General features: G+C 42.6%; 3 protein-coding genes across 7 annotated transcripts in view; 2 read left to right on the forward strand and 1 right to left on the reverse strand.

Annotated features, from left to right (window-relative positions):
- LOC118919539 (GTPase IMAP family member 4) overlaps positions 1-24,428 on the forward strand; it is a 97,638-nt gene that overhangs the window by 46,682 nt on the left and 26,528 nt on the right. The window lies entirely within an intron of this gene.
- LOC118919541 (GTPase IMAP family member 7-like) overlaps positions 1-24,428 on the forward strand; it is a 67,280-nt gene that overhangs the window by 39,583 nt on the left and 3,269 nt on the right. Inside the window, exon 1 of one of the 2 annotated variants that reach the window (XM_036899526.2) lies at positions 13,758-13,841. The exons of the other annotated variant lie outside the window; for it this stretch is intronic. The gene's annotated coding sequence lies outside the window, so the exon portion shown is untranslated. Of the gene's footprint in view, positions 1-13,757; positions 13,842-24,428 lie in introns of those variants that run through there. 2 annotated transcript variants of the gene reach the window in all.
- LOC118919540 (GTPase IMAP family member 1-like) lies at positions 5,775-9,998 on the reverse strand. Of its 4 annotated transcripts, none has more exons than XM_036899521.2 (3): positions 9,699-9,998; positions 7,629-7,677; positions 5,775-6,713 (listed from the first exon to the last, which is right to left on the reverse strand). In XM_036899521.2, the coding sequence occupies exons 1-3, from the start codon at positions 9,729-9,731 to the stop codon at positions 5,782-5,784; spliced, it is 1,014 nt and encodes a 337-aa protein (XP_036755416.2). In that variant the 5' UTR covers positions 9,732-9,998; the 3' UTR covers positions 5,775-5,781. The 4 variants fall into 4 exon arrangements, with proteins under 4 accessions (XP_036755416.2, XP_036755420.2, XP_036755415.2 ...); XM_036899525.2 differs by having other exon boundaries at positions 9,767-9,994; XM_036899520.2 differs by lacking the exon at positions 9,699-9,998 and adding an exon at positions 8,818-9,692.

Here is a 24,428-nt window from a genome sequence, read left to right on the forward strand (position 1 = left end):
TAGAAAAAAAGGGGACAGGGTCATTTCCCCCTTACTTTTCCATCCCATAGTGATGGTGTCATGAGTGTTTTCCAAGCCCAGAAAAGTTCGTTTTCAGACTTGGAATTCAACATTGGAGGGCCATCAACTGGCCTGTTCTCAGATTCTAATAACTGATTGTGGAGTCACGATGCTGCTGATAGGGAGGGAGGGATGTTTGGTTTTCTTTCTGTTACTGATTTCTAGCTCAGTTCTGTTGAGGTCACAGAATATACTCCTTATGATTTCAGTTCTTTTGATTGTGTTGAGGTTTGTTTTATAGTCCAGGATATTGTCTATCTTGGTATATGTTCCATGAACATTTCCCTCTTCTACAGTTGTTCTGTGTTCTATCAATATCAGTTAGATCCTGCTGATTGATGATGTTATTGAATTCTTCTATATCCTTGTTCATTTTCTATGTAGTTATTCTATCAATTGTTGAGACAGGGCTGTGAAATCTCTCACTGTAACTGTGGATTTTTCTATTTATCCATTCCTATCCGTTTTTGCTTCACATATTTTGCATCTCTGTTGTTCAGGAATACACGTTTATAGTCATTTTGTCTTCTTGGTGGATTGACCTTCTTATTACTATATAATGTCCCTCTCTGTGTCTAGTCATTTTCTTTGTTCTGAAGTCTTACTTCATTTGACATCGATATAGTCATTTCTTCTTTGTTTGCATGATTAATATTTTCACTATTTATTGTTTTCTATCCTTCTATTTTTGACTTGTTTCTACCATAATATTTGAAATGATTTTCTTGTAAGCAGCATATAGGTCATGTGTTTTAATATAGTCTGCCAATGTCTGTCTTTTAATTGGTGTAATATAATTAGTGAGGCCATAAATTGGACGTAAGTCTGATGGTTTTCATTTATCTGTTTTCCCCTCTATATTTTGTGGGTTAATTGAACAATTTTTAGAATTCTATTTTGATTTATATATAGTGTTTTTTAAATGTACTTTTCTGTAGAACTTTCTAAGTGGTTGTTTTAGGTATTGTAATATCCGTACATAACTTATCATAGTCCATTGGTATATCACTTTGAAGTGTACAAACCTTTTCTCTCTTTACATCCCTTTAACTTCCCCTGTTTATAACATAATTGTCTTAAATTTATTTCCTATACACAAATTTAGAACCACATCAGTGTCATATTTTCTTCAACTACCAAGCATAATTTAGACAATTCAAGAGGAGAAGGCAAGTACGTGTACCCATATTTTTGCTATTTTCTTCCTGATGTTCTAAGGTTCCTTCTTTTATTGTTTCCTTTCTGTTTTAGAATTTCGCTTAGTCATTCATTTAGGGTAGTTCTATTGGCAATAAATTCTCTTAATTAATTTTCCTTCATCTGAGAATGCCTTGATTCCCCTTTCATTCTTAAAGGGTATTTTCTGTGGCTATAGAACTCTGGGTTGACAGCTTTCTTATTTCAACACTTGAAAAAATGTATGTCACTTCCTTCTGACCTTCATGGTTTCTGATGAAAAATCTGCAGATGACCCTGTACCACCACAGAGGTAGACCATCATGTACCTCTCAAGGGTCTGACACTTGTGTATCCCTGACACTGTGTAATTAGGGTTAGGGAGTATAAGTTTCCTGGTGCTTCTGAGTGTGTCCTTGTGTATCAGCTACCCCATGATCACCCTGTGCTTGAATGCCACTCAGCTCCACAGCGGGCCTCAGCTTGCTTTGGTTTTGGTCAACAGCTGGCCTTGCAGGACCAATGTCCTAGGTCATTACTGCAGCCACCATGCCATCCTCAGAGGAGGGTGGTGTGAAGGCAGCCTGCATTCCCCTGGCCTGCATACCCATACCCATGTACAACCTACCATTTCACCCCCCTGAATGGCACCAACATGTAATTATAGTCCGTTGACCAGGGTTAACTGGAGGAAATCACAACATAGAAGATGTATGCATTTCCTAGGGATGCTGTAGCAAATAGCACAAACTGGGCGGCTTAAAATAACAGAAATTTACTCTCTCACAATTCTAGAGGACAGAAGTCCAAAATACAATTGTTGGCAGGGCTGCACTCCCTCTAAAGACTGTAGGGGAAGATCCTTCCTTGCCTCTTCCAGCTTCTAGTGGTCCAGGTGTTCCTTGCAGCACAACTGCAATCTCTGCCTCCATCTTCACATGACTATCTTCCCTTTTTGTATCTGTGTCCAAATTTCCCTCTTCTGATAAGAAAACCAGTCATAGTAGATTAAGGTCCACTCTAATTGCCTTATCTTAACAATTAAATCTGCAAAGACCTTACTTCCCAATAAGGTCACATTCCTAGGTACTGGGGATTAGGACTTCAACACAATTCAACCAATAAGAGGGGAGAAAAGCTTAAAAAGTGAAACTGAATATAAACATTAACAGAGTGCAAGGAACAAAAGCTAAAACCCTCTTAAGGATACTCTCATGAGCTCACTCCAGTTCCTGGACATTTCACGTGAATGGAATCACACCTTTATATAGTGTTTTGTGTCTGGCTTTTTTCACTGAGTATAATACCTTCAAGGTTCATTCCTGTTGTAGCATGTATTTATACTTCATTCCTTTTTATAACTAAATAGTATTCCATGTATGTATATAGCATATTTGTTTATCCATTCATCAGTTGATGGTCATTTGGACTGTTTCCACTCTTTTGGCTATTATGAATAATGCTGGTTTACCATCATGTAGAAGTTTTGTATGAACATATGTTTTCAGTTCTCTTGGATCTATAGCTAGGATTGGAATTACTGAATCACATAGTAACTCTGTGTTTAACTTTTTAAGGAGCTACCAGACTGTTTTCCAAAGTGGCTGCACCATTTTCTATCCTTACCAGCAATGTTCAGTTAACAACAAGCGTTCAGTATCTCCATATCTTATGCAGTATTTGTTTTTTCTTTTACTTTTTAAAAAAAATTATAACCATCCCAGTGAGTATAAAGCAGTATGTTATTTTGGTTTTATTTGTATTTCTCTCATGACAAATGACATTGAACATCAGTTCATGTGTTTTGTGTATAAAACATGGCCATTTGTGTATTTTCTTTGGAGAAATGTCTATTCAAATCTTTAGTCCTTTAAAATTTTGGTTATTTGTCCTTTTATTGTGGAGTTATAAGAGTTTTTTATATATTCTGGGTAATAGATCTTTATATGATTTGCAAATAATTTCTCCCATCCTTTTCACTTTTTTGATAGTGTTCTTTGGCAAAAGTTTTAAATCTTGATGAAATTCAGTTTGTCTATTTTTCTTTTGTTGCATGTGATTTTGGTGTCATATATTAGAAAGTATTGCCTAATGTGTGGTCATGAAGATTTATACCTGTTTTTTCTTTTAAGAGTTTCATAGTTTTAACTATTATGTTTAGCTCTTTGATCCTTGTATGCTAATATTTGTATATAGCATGTGATAGGGATCCAAATGCATTATTTTGCTTGTCGATATCCAGTTGAGTACTATATGTTGTTTTTATCCATTAATTTGATTAAGATATTTTTATTATTTATTTATTTATTATTTTAAAATTATTTTGTTATCATTAATCTACAATTACCTGAAGAACATTATGTTTACTAGGGTCCCCCCCTTCACCAAGTCCCCCCCACAAGCCCCATTACAGTCACTGTCCATCAGCGTAGTAAGATGTTGTTGTGATTCAGACATTTTTAACAGCCTCTTTTATCCTTTTGCATGTATCCCACATATACACAGACAGTCCCTCATGCACTGTCTGCAGACACACTCTCTTCCCCAGCGTCCTGGGCTGCAGCCTTAGCGGGGTGTGCCTGCCCTCTGGGGTCCCAGGAGTGCTCCTTCCCACTTTCCCATGCAATCTATCATTGTCTTTTGGGAACTCCCCCTGTTCCTCCCTAATGGAGGAGCAGCACCAAGTGTTTCTAACTATTTGATTTGGGTTAAAATCTTCCATTGCTCACAATGGACACTTTGCTATTCTTTTTTCACATTTGTTTTCACCAGTGACCATCCCCTTTCTCAGCAGAGTGAAAACAGCAGTTTTGCTTGGATATTTTTCATTGCAAGAGTATCTTGAAAAGTGAACAAGACGAAATTCAAGATTTCCTATCAGGGTCTCTGCTGGGATCTGCACACAACCCCTTCCTTAAACCACAATGATCTTTGCAGTGGAGGAAATTTCAGGTGTCAGCATTTGGCATTGGTATTCCCGTGCTTGCATGGCTTCCATGCAGGACTTGTGGGTCTCTCTCTCGCCAATATGTGCTCAGCTGTTGCAGAGTATTTTCCCTTTTTAGGTGTCTCCTTAGTGATCTAACATCATCAGGAACCTGAGAATCTCTGGCTGTGAAGGCAACAGGCAGAAAATGCTATACGGCAGAGATTTGCAAATAAATAGCAGTGTCAGAGATGAGTTTGACTTTTGTGTGTGAGGGTGGACTGGGGGAGAAAGTGCACAAGATGAACAGCTGGACGTCCATTCTGATGTTGAATTGGCATCGCCTTGCCCTTAGGGTGAGCACTCTAACGCTGTAAGGCTTTACTCACCAGTCCTGTTCCTTCACCTTCAGCTTCCAGTCATTTCTGCACAACTCTGCCTCACAGTTTCTCCAGGCCAGACCCTTCCTCACAGCAGACTACTGTTATTAATCATTACTTGTGAGGCCCGTGGCGGGGGCAGGGCAGTATCCTCTGTTGTTCTTGTCCAGCTTCAGTATTCGCCATGTCTTAAGCTCCTAGGCCTTAGGAGTTGGACTTTCTCAGTGTGTCTGACTCTATACATATATAGATTGTATGTTTATACTTGTGCTTTGTAAATGTCTTTGACAACAAATTATATCCTACCCTATATTACAAATCTATACACTAACTCCCAAGTCTACACATACAATAATACGGAGCATTTATTATTATAAAAAATACATGTGGAGTATTTATGAGTGTGAAATTTATCTATTTATGAGTATGAATTCATTGTACTAGTAAATAAACTCATGTATCAGAAGTAAACATCAACACACGTGTGACCCTGATAACTCTTTCACTGATAATAAAAAACTTACAACCTACAAGGATGACAAAGAGAGATACCTACTCACGCTTAGGAACTAGAAACATATTAAGGCGGGTCAGTGTCTGCTATGGTCTGAACATTTATGTCTTCCCACAATATTCCTATGTTGAAGGCCCAAAAGAATGGCATTATAAGGTGGGGCCTTCGGAGGTGATGAGGTCATGAGGGCAGAGGCCCAATAAAGGAGAATGTGCCCTTGTAGAGAGGCCCAGGGGGCTCGTTCATCCCTTCCACCCAGCGAGCACACAGGGACGTGTTCACAGCGACAGCCCCAAAGGGGGCCTCACCACAACCTGACCAGGCTGGCATCCCAGTCTTGGACTTCCAACCTCCAGATCAGTTGGGAAATTGTTTTTTGTTGCTTACAAGCCACTCAGTCCGATTTTTAAAAAAATAGCAACCCTAACAGATTAAGCGTCTACTTTTTTTAAGCACTTAAAATAAAAATGGCTGTTTTCTCTTTGCCATGAATCCATTTTCTACTAAAAACTACTAATCATTATTATATTTCCAGAGGAAAAAGATAGACAAGACTACAAAAATGTTTTAAGGATGTTTTTAAACAAATTTATTTAAGAACTATGTACATACAAAGATGAAACTTAAAAACTAAAGAGGACAGGTTAAGCTTTGGCAAAATTGACACAGTGTCCGATGCTTTCTGTCATTAAAACTGAAACCACAGGATCCATTTGGAATAAGTTTTAGTCCTCTTTCAGCGCCAAATGCTCAATTTTTCTTGCCAGGTTCCCAGCATTCTGAAGACCCACACTCCCCGCGGGGCCCTGGGGCGGCGGCCTGGGGAACAGCAGCCAGAGCAGCACGGCGCCCCCCAGCAGCGCGGCCGCCACCAGCCTCCAAGCGCCCCCCAGCGCGCGCCGCCACCCGCGCAGCGCCGCCCGCAGCCCGCGCCCCCGCCGGCCCCGCGCGCGTGCCGCGAGCCGGGCCACCAGGCGGCCCAGCCGCTCCTCGGGGCCCGCGGCGCCCAGAGCGCGCGCCAGGCCGTACACGTCGTTCGTGTAGGGGGCGCCCCCGTGCGCGCGCACCAGGCGCTCCACCAGCGCCAGCAGCTCGCAAGCCTGCGCCTCGCGCTCCTCGCCCGCCGGGCGGTTGTCCACGGCGCACACGCGGCCGTCACACGCGGCCACCAGCTGGCGCAGCGCGCGGTTGTCCGTGTCGCGCAGGAAGTCCTGCAGCGAGCCGCCCGCCAGGTCCTCCCTGCGCGTGAAGACGAGCACGGTGCGCGCCAGCACCTGGTCGCCGAACAGCTCCCGCAGCGCGCGCACGGCCTGCTGGTCCTGGGCGGTGAAGCGGCCCAGCTGGGTCACCAGCAGCAGGGCGTGCGGCCCGGGCGCCGACAGCAGGTAGCAGCGGCCTCGCTCGGCGCACGCCGGGTCTGTCTGGTCCACCTCGGAGCTGAAAAGGTCCGGGGTGTCCACGACGTCCACGTGCCAGCCGTTCCACCGCTGGCTGGCCACCGCGCAGGTCCTGGTCACGGACCTGGACGCGAGCCTGGAGGGGAACCGCCGCTGGCCCAGGATGCTGTTGCCCGTGGCGCTCTTGCCCGCTCCGGTCTTCCCGGCCAGGATGAGCCTCAGCCTGGGTTCCTGCGGGGCGGGCCCGTAGTCGTCGAAACCTGCGAGGACCGATTGACCTGTGTCAGCCTCCGAACTCAGAGGCTCGCCTCCTGGCCCGCTGGGCCTCCTGGGCGCCCTCTGGGCGTGGGAAACAAGCGCCTTCGGCTTTGGCTTTCGAGCCAGGCCTTTCCTGAGGGGACCTGGTCGCCGCGTCTGGAACTCCCGGGGGTCTCTCCCCGTCTATTTCTCTCATTTGGCTTCCCCACATGGCCTGCAGATGCCCCACACCTGCCCGTGGACGTTTCTTTACAACTAGACTCCCCTCTGCAATACCAGGCCACTGCTTCATCCGCATGGCCCCTGCGCATTCCCCGCCAGGCCGGGCTGTTCCAAGTTCGACAACTCCCGGGGGCCCTGCAACGCTTCTCCCAGAATCCAGTCCGGAAAAAAGTGGGGGAGCCTGGCTGGTGGTGAAGGGCTGTGGAGGCCCAGACACCCGGGTTTGAATCACAGCCCCACCATGTGCTGGCTGTGTAACCCTGGGGGAAGTTGCTTAACCTCAGCCTCAAACCTCTTCTGCAAAAATGCCAATAATACTTGCAGTTGCTTCTCATGAGCTGTTGAGAGCATTAGAGGAGATGACTTCTCTTCTTCCCTCCCTCCCTCTCCTCCCTGTCCTGTCCCTGCTGCCCATTAGGATACCTGTTCAACCCTCCATCCTTGTTCTCCAGCACATTCTACCTGGTAGAGCATGTTCCCTCTGGGCATGATATCTTCTACATCCTCTTCTGTGGAGATCAGAGGAGGTTTATTATCCTCATTTACTTTGGGAATGGACGCGCAGGCTAGTCAAAGAACTTAAATACCACACAGCACCTCTGGGGCTCGTGTCTGCCCAGTCATGAGGCAGCCCATTTCGCTTGTCACCCAGAGCCCACACTGGGGCAAGGACATGATGCGAGATATGTTCTTACCATAAGGATTCTCTTCATCTCTTGCCATCTTCCTTCCTCCCATGCTTCCCTAGAAGAGTCCCAAACACAATTTGTTCATTCATTCATTCATTTGTCCATTCATTCATCAGGGGGCATGACCACCTGTGATGTGTTGGGCACAGTCCAAAGAGCTGGTGACACCACCGTGAAAAAGCCATGGTTCCTGCCTTGCCTGAGCATAAGGATTTAGGGGGACATTGGAAGGACCTGGTCTGGGGCTGGACTGGCATCATGGTAATGTGTGGAGAGCCTGGTTTTCCTTTTCAGGACCTCCAAAAGCGAAACACAGAGGGGAGATTATTGCACCTCGCCATGCCAGTGAGTAAGCTTAGATGGGAATTTCCCAGGAGAGTCTATGCCAGTGACAGAAGCTGTTGATATCAGGTTTTCCCAGGAGATTCAGCAGCCAGGAGAGACTTTGGAAAACGGTGAGAACCACAAAATGTGCTCAGGATTTAGAGAACTGCCTTAGGGTGGTAGGCCTGGGAAACAAACAAGGGAGAAGCTGAATTTTGCTTTGGAAGTAGGGAAAAAAACATACCTCTCAAGCTGATCTGGAGAGCCTCTGGTCTGCCTCGGAAACCAAATAATTTGGCTTGTCTACATATGTCTAAACATGACCAGTGTGCTGGAGAGACTGGGATGTGCCCTCCAACTCCTGATGTTCTTGCCCTGCAATCTGAGGCCTCTCAAAGCCAAGTGATCCTACCCAATTCAAACGCTGAATCCCATTCCACATTCTGTGATCACGTTTGCCTGGTCACGTGAGAACCTGGCCACGGGGCGACCCTCTCCTCAGTCTACTTCCCAGCGCACTTCCAGGCAACCCCTCCTCAGTCAGCTGCAACACAGAGAGCAGATTTCGGGGTCTGTGCGCCCACCTTGTGCTTTTACTCCTGCGACTCATCCTCCCCACATTTCTGTCTGTCCTGTCTGTGCTCCCCCAGCCATTTCACATTCTCACCCAGGTCACTACAGGTGACTGTGTTCTCTCCCGTTGGCACCACGCAAGGAAGAGCAGAGGGAGAGGTTGGCAGAAGACCTTGTCTCCGGACAAAGGACTTAGATGACAGGCTTGCCTGGCCCTCAGTCCAAAGTGGGTTCTGTTTCTGCAGTAACTGCCCTGCCACCTCCTAAAGCCTTCAGTAGTTCACCCCACGGGCCTTACCTGATTAGGTATTTTCTGTGGAGAAATCAGCAAACCCCATAACTGAGAGCATAGCGGAAGTGGAGAAAGAGCCACAAGGTTCAGCACAAAGAGCAAGGGTTTAGCTAAACAAGAAGTTCTTGTCAAAGATGGAAATGAGTAAATGTGCTGCAGGGAATTCGCCCAACACCTGCGTAGGTCATTGGAATTTTCCATGTAGTTTGGAATGGGGTGCAAATGATTTAAAATAGTTAAGAGGGAAGTAAGCCTCAGTGAAATCTGGGATGACAAATGGCTCTTGATTACTGAGGTATGTAAAACATGGACTCCTGTATTCTTAACACTCCGAGACTTCACAGTTCATGTCAGCACCTCCCAAATTTGCTGTTTTCAGAGTTGAGTGTTCTATACATTGTACCTTTTTGGGGTCCTCAGCAGAGATTCTGACTCATGTATCTGGTATTTCTGATGTAATCAGTCCACAAAGGAAACCAGTTAGTTATTCAAACTCCTGTATTGTACAGATGAGGAATTTGAGGTGCCCCAGCAGCTCGTGTGGAGAAGCTTGAACGAGGGGTTGGGTATTTAAGGGGTCATACAGCGTGAGGGCTTGCAGACCACGGTCCTCGCTGCTGCTGTCCCGTGTGGGGGCTGGGTGGGTCCAGACCTGCCGCAGTGGAACATGCTTTGAGGTTAGATTGCTTGGGTGTTCACAGAAATCTCTTTGCCTTTGCCGAATATGCACTTTGGGCAACAATTTAATTCCTTGAAAAATATATTTTGTTCCTGCAGGTGGTTCTAGCACACACTTCTCTTACTGTATTAAGGAGGCTGATTTTGCTCTTAAATAAGGAGGTGTGCCCTCCAGGCTGGGGAGATGTTCATAAGACTTCTGAACTTACTCTGTCTGAAACTCGGAACATCTTTGACAACATGGAGGCATGATGTGGGTTGCTCTGCCCTCACTCACCCTGGTGATGCCGCTGCAGTGCAGGTGCTCAGGCAGTACCCACGCTCAGAGCCAAGCTCCTTCTGGTTGGTCACGGCTCCTGCTCCCGGGCGACTCCCTTCCCCTGCTGGGCTCACCTTTCCTGCAGAATGGGTGACAGGCTCTGCCGTTGGCTTGGAGGAGCCCCTGACCTACTGCTTTCCCTTTGGTTGTGAGGGCGGAAGGCTGTTCCTCCTAGCACACAGAGTGCCTCTCAGACCTCAGAGCTCAGGAAGCCCACGGAGGGAGGGCCCAGTGGTGACAACTTAAAGAGACAGACACGTTTGCCATTGAGCTGTTGGTTCGCAGTGTTTCCACTGAGAAACCTATCCCCCATTTTGGACTATGGTGATGTTTTCAGAAGGGCCCTGAGACACCAACATTTTGTGGGCTATATAACCTCAGAGGTGAAGAGCATTTTAGGTTTCTGAGGCCTGTTTTCATTTCTAGCCTCTGACCACTCTTATTTTCAGTTGCCTTTTGCTTTTTAGGTATTTCCCTAGAAAATGGCCACTTGCAAAGTCTCATCATTCTCAAAGGAAGGCTTCTCCAGCTATTAAAAATAGGATAGCAGATAGAGGACAGAAAATTTTCATGCAAAGCTTAGTCTGGCCATCTCTCTTGTTATCTCTAACCCAAGTTGCTGCTTCTCCTCTCAGGAGGGTCATGAGAAAGGTGAGTGAAACAGCCAGGCATTGTATGGAGAGAACACTACCACAGGGTTATGGTGGTGTGGACCCTGGATCTGGTTAAGTCATCAACAAGCTGTGTGATCTTGCCTGGCCCACTTGAGTTTTCTTGAGTTGACTGTCTCTGTATATAGGGAGAGGATTAATCCACAGGGTGGTCTGATACACATATCTTGCAAAATGTTTACCACCATAGTACTAGCTAACACCCCAACACATCATATAATTACCATTTCTTTATAGTGGTGAGAACATTTAAGATCTACCCTCTTAACTTTCAAGTATACAATACAGTATTATTAACTACAGTCACCACGCCTTTTGTTAGCTCCCCAGAACTTACTCATCTCATAACTAGAAGTGTGTACTCTTTGACCCATATTTTCTTTGGTCAAAATTTTCTTCCAAGCCAGTCTTCCTCTGGTGCTTTATCTACCTGAATCTCTAGACATCATTCCTATTAATCACTCTTTTACACACTGTAAAATAGTTGTAAAGAGTGAAGGTAATCATGATATAAAAGCCAGTGCCTGGACTGTAGTAGGCCTTCAAAAAACACTGGTAATGATCCCTCCACTCCAAATTTTTTGCTGTTCTCAGCCCATATCCAGTATATTTCCACCTCCAAGGATTTAGTCGTGCTATTTCCCCCTCTGTTTCCTGTTAGAGTGCAATATTCAAAAAAGCAAAATCATGGTTCTCGGTCAAGTATAAAAAAAAATGTATGTCAAAGATTTTGCTCAACTTACTGATTAGTGAGGGAACCAGTAAGATAATTATAATTTGTTCAAAGAGCATTTGAGAATGTGGCATTGGTGTCCAAGACAGTCTAAAGTGTAACTTTTGGGTTATACATTCCACCAGACAGAAAATTATTTGCATGTCTACAGGACAAAAAATTTGCAAAATTCCTCTCTGTCCTTATAGAGTCATAAAACATCTCAGACAACAGTCAAGCCTAGAATCACACAGAAAGAACACTTAGCAATCTCTTCTGCCTATTTCTAAATTTTCAATCATTTTAACGGCATCACCACTTTGTGATCATAAACAGCCTCCAGTAATGATTGCTAATCCCTAGAAGATTTGTTTTATTATTCATGGTCTGATTATGTATACATATGCCATAAAATTTTAATTACCTGGATAGGCCTCCTTGAATTTGCTCAGCAAATCTGGAGGCCAACAGTATTAAGCAACTCCTAATGCCAAAGAATTAACAACTTCTGGAAATTTTCAAAATGAACCTTGCATCAGACTTTTAAAAACCTCTATTATTTGTTCTTCTGTTCCAACTGCAGGGAAGACCCAACCACTTTCTTCAATAAATGTTGCATGCTGTAGCTATAAACCTCAGTGAATTCCCCTCTTTTCTGAGGTCCCCAGAATTTGCTAATGATTTTTGGACTGCCAAAGAGTGGACTTCTTTACTACCTGCACATTGCCAGGTGCATGTATGCTATAAAGAATAAAGAGAAAATGTGAAAAGGAAGCTGTGCTTCCTCTGCATTCATCTCTTTGTTTCAGACTTTGTGGAAGGAGTGGCATCCTAGGCTGAGGGGAGTTGCAGGTGGGGACCAGCAGGGGAGAGACAGATGGCTCACAGCAGAGCTGTGGGTGGGCGTAGCTCGTGATGATGAGGAGCACAGCCAAGGGAACAGTACAGGAGAGATATGAGGCAGTATTCTGCTCCTGTCAAAGATCTGATGGATGGAGATTACTCCTAAGTTAGGGTTCAGGGATGGGACAGATATGTGCCAGATGCTCCTCCTTGACCAGTGGCCTCAAGGCTGTTACGACTCGAGACTGGCATCCTGTTCCCTGTAGCATCTATGAATTCTGTCTCTACTGCTTCCCTCTTCCCTTTAGGGAACTTGCCAGTGTGCCCGAGCATCATACCTGGAGAAGCAGTTAGCTGATCAGGAAAACATCCAAGGCAGCTCTGAGTTCCATTCAAGGAATACGTTGGATGAAATGAAACTGGGCAGTGGTAGAAATGTTTTGGGCAGGAGATGCGGTCCTGGCTCTCCTCTAGACCCCTACGTGTGGTAACTTGTTAAAGAGCCCCCGGGGTGTGCGACCTGTACAGCTACACAGGACTCTCTGCCTAGAAGGGCCCCTCACGTGGTTTGGTTTACGCTCTGGTGATACCAGCTTGAAATCCATAATGGATCTTGAACAAAGGGCTGGCATTTTCATTTTGCACCAGACCTGATGGATCACACAGCTGGTACTGATCTGTACCTCTTTTGGAAGTTGGGAAACTGTTACCTGGGGCCCTTCAATGTGTTCCAAGTCATCAACACCAATGATTGGCCCAGTGATATGAACCGATGATATGGTCGTTGACATCATAACGTCCAAATCTTGCTGCTTTCCTCCATGAGTAACCACCCCATTGTCCACTACTTCCTGCTCTGGTCCTTTTGGTACCTATCCTCAAGCTTGAGCACTGACTAATTTCTCAATGCATCTAACCAAAAACATTTTTATGGTGATGAAATAGGCAACCAGAATAGTTGGTCAACCACAAGAACTTCGACCACCTGCCTCTTATCTCAGAAAGGTTCTAGAGTAGGTTAGAACCGTCTCCTGGGTAAGTCTAGGAAACTGCCTCTGCCTGGGCCGGGGTAAGAGGAAGTAGGAAGGTTGGGAGGTAGAGCTGAGTTCTGCTGCCTGGACGCATCTTTACTTACCAGATCCCGCATATTTTCAAGCTTGCAAGACCTGTATGAAGAAACCAGAGAAGCTGTGTGGTCATTGAAAGATTTTTTTCCAGGCCTCATCTTACTCTTTCTCTTAGTTCCCAATGGTTCAGACCCTCTTGGCTTTGTACCTGAGTGCTGTTAATTTTTGAATGAGAAACACAAGACCTTCCTAAAAGAGTATAGTAAAAACACATATTATGCAATCATTGGGAAGTACCCCCAGGCTCTAAACTTGGAGACACCAAGCCAGATATCTGGCTTCCTTCTTCCCTGAACCATCCATCCCACGGCCTCCCACTCCACTCAGGGAGGATGATCAGACACAATGCCTGGCTTTCTGTGCAAGATTTGGGTCATTTGATAAGGGCCTGTTGCATCGACCATTATAAGCCAAAACAACAAATCAGCTTTGGAAATTTTGGTGCAATAGCAGACGCCTGGAGAAAAAGGTTTCAACTTGGCAAAACTGAAGCACACTCCAAATTATAGGTCAATATCTCTGTCTCTTTAAAGGCAAACAGTCCCTTCACTGGCCCCACCCAATGAAGCTTCCTGGTTCAGAGGTTTCAGAGGGTGCAAACACATTATCATAGTAAAAGCAAAAGCACCAGTTCAAACAGCTTCTTTGGAGAAAACTTGAGAACTCAACTCGTTCAAAAGGTGAGTCTGGCTGAGAAGAGGTCCCACAATGACAGAGCTGCAGGGGGCGGAAGGACACCAGGAGTCCTCCTTGGGGGTGGATTCTGATCTGAGAAGGGACCATTTGCTGCGCCAGCAGCTCAGCAAGGAGAATGCTGCCAGAGTTGGGGGCAGGGAGCAGGGTAGATATAAGGAGATTTATCAGCACAGTGTCCATACATCTCATATTTAACAGGACAAGCTTTTGCTGACTAGAGGACCTTCCATCCACTTGCCTTTGTGATAGACATTGAGTGCTGCTAACTCTCCTGTTTTCCCATAATAGGAAATCAGTGCCCCCAAGGCAAGTCTTTAAACCTGGAAAGCCATTTAGAGACCTTCGTCTAAATCCCTCTTTTTACTGAAAAAGAGTCAGAATCCCAGAGTGTGTAGTGAATCTCCAGGGGATAGCCAGGTCACTAATGGCAGAGGAAATCTATTATTCAGTTTGCCGACTTCTTTCCAACATTTAACAGAGAAGCGGTGTGCTGGGTAGTGTTAACTTTTGGGGTGGGGAGGGGTGTGCTGGGACGAGGACTGGTTATTCCAAAGAAACAGTGTGTGGGAAACCTCCTTGCCTTCCCTCATCACACACTTGCTACCAGCTCAGTTTCTGGAAGGAAGGTGGACTCTCTTCCCTGCACCCCTCTCATCTGTCTCTGATCTGATGTAGACTGAAATCTGGACTCATGGGCCTGAGAAGGAATTAAGAGGCCACAGTGTGCAGTAGGTAAGAGTGAATGTGGCAAAGTTAGGCAGACTGGACTGGACCCCTCTCTGCCTAAAACCTGTTAGCACAGTGTGACCTTGGGCAAGTTTCTCAGCGATTCTGGTGTCCTATCGATTTCCTCATTTAAAAATTTGGAATAATAAAATTAGTTTCTTTGCAGGCTATTTTTGGAGAGTAAATGAAATAATGTGTGAAATATATTTATCGGAATGCTTGCTATATAGAATACACTCAGTATACTAACTAAATACACATAAGTTAAATTTTTTATTGTGGAAAATGTTTAAGTTGTTCAAGATAAAGAGAGTTATACAGGGAACTCCCCTGTACCTTTACCAAGCTTCAACAGGTATCACAGGTCTCAACTTTTGCCAATTTTGTTTCATCTGTAAGCTCCCCACTTCCCACCCACCCCTGATTATTTTGAAGTAAATGTAAGACATTTTGTCACCTTACTAGTAAATATTTGAGTATGTATGTCTGAAATATAAAGACCATTTAAAAATTTTACCGTAATCACACTTCTAAAAGCAACTAGAATTTTTTTAAATGTTACCAGTTGTATTCAGAGTTCCCTGATTGTCTAAAAAAATTTTTAATGGTCTGAACTTGGTTTGAAATCAGGTCCATAAATTCGAATTGTTTGATATCTGTTAAGTTCAACTTCATATGTAGTTTCCTAACTTCCTGTTTCTGTGAAATTTCTTAAAGAAAGGGACAGTCTTTTGTCCAACAGAATTGGACAATGTATACTTTGTTAATGAAATCCTCAAGATGTCATCTAACAGTTTTTCTAATCCCAGTGTTTCATGTAAATTTATATTTGAGAGGCCTGATCAGATTAAGGTTTGACTGTTTTTTTTGGTGGGAGCACCTCATAGGTGCAGTTGTAAATTTCATTAGAAAGCATATAACCTTTACTTGACTCTGATGTTAGCACACATCAATGACTGCCTAGTGTAAATTTGTAAATTTCATGAAGGGTCACACATTAGGATATTCTAGTGTTATCATTCTTTTTTAATGCGTTAATTTTTTAACTTGAAATGTCTGATCTATTTGGAATTTGAATGACATGAGGAAATGGATGCAGGTTTGCCTTTTCTATGTGGTTGAACGGTTACCCCAGTGTTGCTTGGTAGCCCATCCTTTCTTTTTTTTTGGAAACACTGTTTATTATGGCTTTCATTCACTTGGTCCAAACATCATTTATAGAATACCCCTTAACTGTTCTCTAAAGTGCATTGTAATGACAATATATTTTTCTTACTGTTTTTCGTACAATAAGATGCACAAACCTTACTGTGCAGCCTGATGACTTTGACATGTGTGTATGCTCATGTAACCATTGCCCTGATACAGATATCAAACATTCTCCCTAATTTTTTCCTCTTCACCTATTTCACCCATCCTCCCCCGCCAACTATGGTAAGCACCAATCTGTTCTCTGTTTATGAACTCTGTGTTTTGTGTCTATTTCAGTTTTGTTTGTTCATTCATTTGTTTTGTTTTCTTAGATTCCACATGTAAATGAAATCATATGGTATTTGTCTTTTTCTGTCTGATTTACTTCACTGAGCATAATAACCACTAGGTCCATCCATGTTGTTACAAATGGCAAGATTTCCTTCTTTTTTATGGCTGAGTAACATTCCAGTGTATATACGTACCACATATTCTTTAACCATTTATCTATTGATAGATGTTTAGGTTGCTTCCATATTTTAGCTATTGCAAATAATGCTGTGATAAACAGAGGAGTGCATATATCTTTTCCTATTAGTGACTGTGATTTCTTTGGGTAAATTCCCAGAAGTGGAATTGCTAGGTTGTATGGTATTTCTATTTTTAGTTTTTTGAGAAATCTCCACACTGCTCTCCATAGTGTATCAATTTGCAAACCCACCAGCATTATAGGAGGATTCCCTTTTCTCCACATCCTTGTCCATACTTATTATTATTTCTTGCCTTATTGATGTTAGCCATTCTGCTCAGTGTGAGGTGATATCTCATGGTTTTGATTTTCAATGCCCTGATGATTAGCAATGTTGAGCATCTTCTCATGTGTCTGTTAGCCATCTGCACATTTTCTTTGGAAAAATGTCTATTCTGCCCATTTTTTAATCGGATTATTTGTGGGTTTTTTGGTGTTTAGTTGTATGAGTTCCTTATATATTTGGATATCATCCCCTTATCAGATATATCACTTGTAAAAATGTTCTCCTATACAGTAGTTTGCCTTTTTGTTTTATTGATGGTTTCCTCTTCTTTTTTTTTTTTTTTTTTTTTTTTTTTTTTTTTTAATAATTATTTTTTATTGAAGGGTAGTTGACATACAGTATTACATTACATGAGTTTCAAGTGTACAACACAGTGGTAGAACATTTATATACATAATTCTAGGTTCCAGCTATCACCCTACCAAGCTGTTACAATATCTTGACTATATTCCTTATGCTATACATTACATCCCGGTTACTAATTTATTTTACCATTGGAAGTCTGTCCCTTTTTTTTTTTTTTTTTTTTTTTTGTGAGGGCATCTCTCATATTTATTGATCAAATGGTTGTTAACGACAATAAAATTCTGTATAGGGGAGTCAATGCTCAATGCACAATCATTATTCCACCCCAAGCCTAATTTTTGTCAGTCTCCAATCTTCTGAGGCATAACAAACAAGTTTTTACATGGAGAACAAATTCTTACATAATGAATAAGTTACATAGTGAACAGTACAAGGGCAGTCATCACAGAAACTTTCGGTTTTGCTCATGCATTATGAACTATAAACAGTCAGTTCAAATATGAATACTCATTTGGTTTTTATACTTCATTTATATGTGGATACCACATTTCTCTCTTTATTATTATGATTTTTAATAAAATGCTGAAGTGGTAGGTAGATACAAGATAAAGGTAGAAAACATAGTTTAGTGTTGTAAGAGAGCACATGTAGATGATCAGGTGTGTGCCTATAGACTATGTGTTAATCCAAGCTAGACCATAGCAATAACACATCCACGTATGCAGAAGATTTCTCTCAGAGCGGGGGGGTGAGGTTCTAAGCCTCACCTCTGTTGACCCCCAATTTCTCACCTGATGGCCCCCCTGCGACTGTGCCTGTCTTAGGTTGTTCCTCCCTTGAGGAATCTTACCCGTCTCTGGCTAACCAGTCATCTTCCGGGGCCATACAGGGAAATGTGAAGTTGGTAAGTGAGAGAGAAGCCTTATTGTTTGAAAAAGTTAGCTTTTTACTTCTTTGCATATTTATGCCCTGTGGCTTCTATGCCCAGCATTTGTCTTGAGGTATCTTTACCACTTGGAAGAATTATGATACTCGGTAAATTTGATATGAGGCACGAATTCTATTTGAGGGTTGTAATTAGGAAGGAAGAAGAAAACCTATAGAAGTAGCAGGTGGAAGAAAACATGGGAAGATTGATTATTTCTTTGATATATCTTCTTGTAGAGTAACTTCAGCATGTATAGGTTTTAAGCTACTACTTAAATTGCACACACACATTAACATAATAGGAGTATAGTTACATAACCAAAGCATATCTGTAATTACTAGCCATCTGCAGTGAAACCAAGAAAACCAGTTAGGCACCTTAGGCATTTGTGAAAACTTATCTATGATATGGTGGATATTGTCCAAATGAACTTGAACAGTCTGAGAGAAATCAGACAAATTAAAACAACCCATTCCTGGGGACTGTTCACATGCCATATGTTCTTTTAACAATAAATAGTTTGTAGTTGTAAGACTTTGGAGCGCTACAATTTGCACTTCTCCAAATTCTTGGTTGAGTTCCAACAGTATAGATCCAGTCCAATTTTGTTGTTTTACTGTATGCACAGGCCAGCTTAGATATCTCCTTCCTCATTCCCATGGCAAGTCCAGGAACTGGTGGGATGAGTGCATCTACAGCTGTAGCAGTGCGTGGATCTTTGTTGGGGTTTTTTGATGATCATCTTCTGGCATGAGTCTTCCCGAGAGTGCAGATGTTGGAAGTTCTTTTTCATATCGTATCTTAGTTCATTTTCGGGGTAGCCCAATTAGGCTTTGATCCTCTGTATAAACACAAACAGACCCTTTGCCTACACTTTTATATGCCCTTTATACCCTTGTGTAGAACTCGTTGGAGGTTACCACACAGGAACTGCCCTTTTTTTTTTTTTTTTTTTGCTATCACTAATCTACACTTACATGACGAATATTATGTTTACTAGGCTCTCCCCTGTACCAGGTGTCCCCTATAAACCCCTTTACAGTCACTGTCCATCAGCATAGCAAAATGTTGTAGAATCACTACTTGCCTTCTCTGTGTTGTACAGCCCTCCCTTTTCTCCTACCCCCCCATGCATGTTAATCTTAATACCCCCCTACTTCTCCCCCCCTTATCCCTCCCTACCCACCCATCCTCCCCAGTCCCTTTCCCTTTGGTACCTGTTAGTCCATTCTTGAGTTCTGTGATTCTGCTGCTGTTTTGTTCCTTCAGTTTTTCCTTTGTTCTTATATTCCACAGATAAGTGAAATCATTTGGTATTTCTCTTTCTCCGCTTGGCTTGTTTCACTGAGCATAATACCCTCCAGCTCCATCCATGTTGCTGCAAATGATTGGATTTGCCCTTTTCTTATGGCTGAGTAGTATTCCATTGTGTATATGTACCACATCTTCTTTATCCATTAATCTATCGATGGACATTTAGGTTGCTTCCAATTCTTGGCTATTGTAAATAGTGCTGCAATAAACATAGGGGTGCATCTGTCTTTCTCAAACTTGATTGCTGCGTTCTTAGGGTAAATTCCTAGGAGTGGAATTCCTGGGTCAAATGGTAAGTCTGTTTTGAGCATTTTGATGTACCTCCATACTGCTTTCCACAATGGTTGAACTAACTTACATTCCCACCAGCAGTGTAGGAGGGTTCCCCTTTCTCCACAGCCTCGCCAACATTTGTTGTTGTTTGTCTTTTGGATGGCAGCCATCCTTACTGGTGTGAGGTGATACCTCATTGTAGTTTTAATTTGCATTTCTCTGATAATTAGCGATGTGGAGCATCTTTTCATGTGTCTGTTGGCCATCTGTATTTCTTTTTTGGAGAACTGTCTGTTCAGTTCCTCTGCCCATTTTTTAATTGGGTTATTTGTTTTTTGTTTGTTGAGGCGTGAGAGCTCCTTATATATTCTGGACGTCAAGCCTTTATCGGATGTGTCATTTTCAAATATATTCTCCCATACTGTAGGGATCCTTCTTGTTCTATTGATGGTGTCTTTTGCTGTACAGAAGCTTTTCAGCTTAATATAGTCCCACTTACTCATTTTTGCTGTTGTTTTCCTTGCCCGGGGAGATATGTTCAAGAAGAGGTCACTCATGTTTATGTCTAAGAGGTTTTCGCCTATGTTTTCTTCCAAGAGTTTAATGGTTTCATGGCTTACATTCAGGTCTTTGATCCATTTTGAGTTTACTTTTGTATATGGGGTTAGACAATGGTCCAGTTTCATTCTCCTACATGTAGCTGTCCAGTTTTGCCAGCACCACCTGTTGAAGAGACTGTCATTTCGCCATTGTATGTCCATGGCTCCTTTATCAAATATTAATTGACCATATATGTCTGGGTTAATGTCTGGATTCTCTAGTCTGTTCCATTGGTCTGTGGCTCTGCTCTTGTGCCAGTACCAAATTGTCTTGATTACTATGGCTTTATAGTAGAGCTTGAAGTTGGGGAGTGAGATCCCCCCTACTTTATTCTTCTTTCTCAGGATTGCTTTGGCTATTCGGGGTCTTTGGTGTTTCCATATGAATTTTTGAATTATTTGTTCCAGTTCATTGAAGAATGTTGCTGGTAGTTTCATAGGGATTGCATCAAATCTGTATATTGCTTTGGGCAGGATGGCCATTTTGACGATATTAATTCTTCCTAGCCAGGAGCATGGGATGAGTTTCCATCTGTTAGTGTCCCCTTTAATTTCTCTTAAGAGTGACTTGTAGTTTTCAGAGTATAAGTCTTTCACTTCTTTGGTTAGGTTTATTCCTAGGTATTTTATTTTTTTGGATGCAATTGTGAATGGAGTTGTTTTCCTGATTTCTCTTTCTGTTGGTTCATTGTTAGTATATAGGAAAGCCACAGATTTCTGTGTGTTGATTTTGTATCCTGCAACTTTGCTGTATTCCGATATCAGTTCTAGTAGTTTTGGGGTGGAGTCTTTAGGGTTTTTTATGTACAGTATCATGTCATCTGCAAATAGTGACAGTTTAACTTCTTCTTTACCAATCTGGATTCCTTGTATTTCTTTATTTTGTCTGATTGCCGTGGCTAGGACCTCCAGTACTATGTTAAATAACAGTGGAGAGAGTGGGCATCCCTGTCTAGTTCCCGATCTCGGAGGAAATGCTTTCAGCTTCTCGCTGTTCAATATAATGTTGGCTGTGGGTTTATCATAGATGGCCTTTATTATGTTGAGGTACTTGCCCTCTATTCCCATTTTGCTGAGAGTTTTTAACATGAATGGATGTTGAACTTTGTCAAATGCTTTTGCAGCATCTATGGAGATGATCATGTGGTTTTTGTCTTTCTTTTTGTTGATGTGGTGGATGATGTTGATGGACTTTCGAATGTTGTACCATCCTTGCATCCCTGGAATGAATCCCACTTGGTCATGGTGTATGATCCTTTTGATGTATTTTTGAATTCGGTTTGCTAATATTTTGTTGAGTATTTTTGCATCTACGTTCATCAGGGATATTGGTCTGTAGTTTTCTTTTTTGGTGGGGTCTTTGCCTGGTTTGGGTATTAGGGTTATGTTAGCTTCATAGAATGAGTTTGGGAGTATCCCCTCCTCCTCTATTTTTTGGAAAACTTTAAGGAGAATGGGTATTATGTCTTCCCTGTATGTCTGATAAAATTCCGAGGTAAATCCATCTGGCCCGGGGGTTTTGTTCTTTGGTAGTTTTTTGATTACCTCTTCAATTTCGTTGCTGGTAATTGGTCTGTTTAGATTTTCTGTTTCTTCCTGGGTCAATCTTGGAAGGTTATATTTTTCTAGGAAGTTGTCCATTTCTCCTAGGTTTCCCAGCTTGTTAGCATATAGGTTTTCATAGTATTCTCCAATAATTCTTTGCATTTCCGTGGGGTCCGTCGTGATTTTTCCTTTCTCGTTTCTGATACTGTTGATTTGTGTTGATTCTCTTTTCTTCTTAATAAGTCTGGCTAGAGGCTTATCTATTTTGTTTATTTTCTCGAAGAACCAGCTCTTGGTTTCATTGATTTTTGCTATTGTTTTATTCTTCTCAATTTTATTTATTTCTTCTCTGATCTTTATTAGGTCCCTCCTTCTGCTGACCTTAGGCCTCATCTGTTCTTCTTTTTCCAATTTCGATAATTGTGACATTAGACCATTCATTTGGGATTGCTCTTCCTTTTTTAAATATGCTTGGATTGCTATATACTTTCCTCTTAAGACTGCTTTTGCTGTGTCCCACAGAAGTTGGGGCTTAGTGTTGTTGTTGTCATTTGTTTCCATATATTGCTGGATCTCCATTTTGATTTGGTCATTGATCCATTGATTATTTAGGAGCGTGTTGTTAAGCCTCCATGTGTTTGTGAGCCTCTTTGCTTTCTTTGTACAGTTTATTTCTAGTTTTATGCCTTTGTGGTCTGAAAAGTTGGTTGGTAGGATTTCAATCTTTTGGAATTTTCTGAGGCTCTTTTTGTGGCCTAGTATGTGGTCTATTCTGGAGAATGTTCCATGTGCACTTGAGAAGAATGTATAACCCGCTGCTTTTGGATGTAGAGTTCTATAGATGTCTATTAGGTCCATCTGCTCTACTGTGTTGTTCAGTGCTTCCGTGTCCTTACTTATTTTCTGCCCAGTGGATCTATCCTTTGGGGTGAGTGGTGTGTTGAAGTCTCCTAGAATGAATGCATTGCAGTCTATATCCCCCTTTAGTTCTGTTAGTATTTGTTTCACATATGCTGGTGCTCCTGTGTTGGGTGCATATATATTTAGAATGGTTATATCCTCTTGTTTGACTGAGCCCTTTATCATTATGTAGTGTCCTTCTTTATCTCTTGTTACTTTCTTTGTTTTGAAGTCTATTTTGTCTGATATTAGTACTGAAACCCCTGCTTTCTTCTCACTGTTGTTTGCTTGAAATATGTTTTTCCATCCCTTGACTTTTAGTCTGTACCTGTCTTTGGGTTTGAGGTGAGTTTCTTGTAAGCAGCATATAGATGGGTCTTGCTTTTTTATCCATTCTGTTACTCTGTGTCTTTTGATTGGTGCATTCAACCCATTAACATTTAGGGTGACTATTGAAAGATATGTACTTATTGCCATTGCAGACTTTAAATTCGTGGTTACCAAAGGTTCAAGGTTAGCCTCTTTAGTATCTTACTGCCTAACTTAGCTCGCTTATTGAGCTGTTATATACACTGTCTGGAGATTCTTTTCTTCTCTCCCTTCTTGTTCCTCCTCCTCGATTCTTCATATGTTGGGTGTTTTGTGCTGTGCTCTTTCTAGGAGTGCTCCCATCTAGAGCAGTCCCTGTAAGATGTTCTGTAGAGGTGGTTTGTGGAAAGCAAATTCCCTCAGCTTTTGTTTGTCTGGGAATTGTTTAATCCCACCGTCATATTTGAATGATAGTCGTGCTGGATACAGTATCCTTGGTTCAAGGCCCTTCTGTTTCATTGTATTAAATATATCATGCCATTCTCTTCTGGCCTGTAGGGTTTCTGTTGAGAAATCTGACGTTAGCCTGATGGGTTTCCCTTTATAGGTGACCTTTTTCTCTCTAGCTGCCTTTAACACTCTTTCCTTGTCCTTGATCTTTGCCATTTTAATTATTATGTGTCTTGGTGTTGCCCTTCTTGGATCCTTTCTGTTGGGGGTTCTGTGTATTTCCGTGGTCTGTTTGATTACTTCCTCCCCCAGTGTGGGGAAGTTTTCAGCAATTATTTCTTCTAAGATACTTTCCATCTCTTTGCCTCTCTCTTCTTCTTCTGGGACCCCTATAATACGGATATTGCTCCTTTTAGATTGGTCACACAGTTCTCTTAATATTGTTTCATTCCTGGAGATCCTTTTGTCTCTCTCTATGTCAGCTTCTATGCGTTCCTGTTCTCTGATTTCAATTCCATCAATGGCCTCTTGCATCCTATCCATTCTGCTTATAAACCCTTCCAGAGTTTGTTTCATTTCTGCGATCTCCTTTCTGGCATCTGTGATCTCTTTCCGGACTTCATCCCATTTTTCTTGCGTATTTCTCTGCATCTCTGTCAGCATGTTTATGATTCTTATTTTGAATTCTTTGTCAGGAAGACTGGTTAGGTCTGTCTCCTTCTCTGGTGTTGTCTCTGTGATCTTTGTCTGCCTGTAGCTTTGCCTTTTCATGGTGATAGGAATAGTCTGCAGAACTGGGACGAGTGATGGCTGGAAGGACTTCCTTTCTTGTTGGTTTGTGGCCCTCCTCTCCTGGGAGAACAGCGGCCTCTAGTGGCTTGTGCTGCGCAGCTGCGCGCAGACAGGGCTTCTGCTTCCTGCCCGGCTGCTATGGAGTTAATCTCCGCTGTTGCTGTGGGCGTGGCCTGGCTCGGGCAGCTACTCCAAAATGGTGGAGTCGCGTTGGAGCAGGAGCTGCTGGGAGGCTATTTATCTCCGTAAGGGGCCTCCCTGCTCCCTGCAGCCCAGGGGTTAGGGTGCCCAGAGATCCCGGATTCCCTACCTCTGGATTAAGTGACCCGCCCTGCCCCTTTAAGACTTCCAAAAAGCACCCGCCAAAACAAAACAAGGACCACAAAAAAAAACAAGAAAAAAAAATTTTTTTAATTAACAAAA

Source organism: Manis pentadactyla, chromosome 7 (assembly GCF_030020395.1).
Source record: "Manis pentadactyla isolate mManPen7 chromosome 7, mManPen7.hap1, whole genome shotgun sequence".
Lineage (NCBI taxonomy): Eukaryota > Metazoa > Chordata > Mammalia > Pholidota > Manidae > Manis > Manis pentadactyla.

Bases quoted from the DNA above. Each gene is read 5' to 3' on its own strand.
- LOC118919540 (XM_036899520.2), bottom strand. From the start codon at position 9,012: ATGGAAAATTCCAATGACCTACGCAGGTGTTGGGCGAATTCCCTGCAG. The intron at 7,678-8,817 runs GTAAGGCCCGTG...GGACTCTTCTAG, and splicing joins CACAGAAAATACCTAATCAG to GGAAGCATGGGAGGAAGGAA. The intron at 6,714-7,628 runs GTAAGAACATAT...CGGTCCTCGCAG, and splicing joins AGATGAAGAGAATCCTTATG to GTTTCGACGACTACGGGCCC.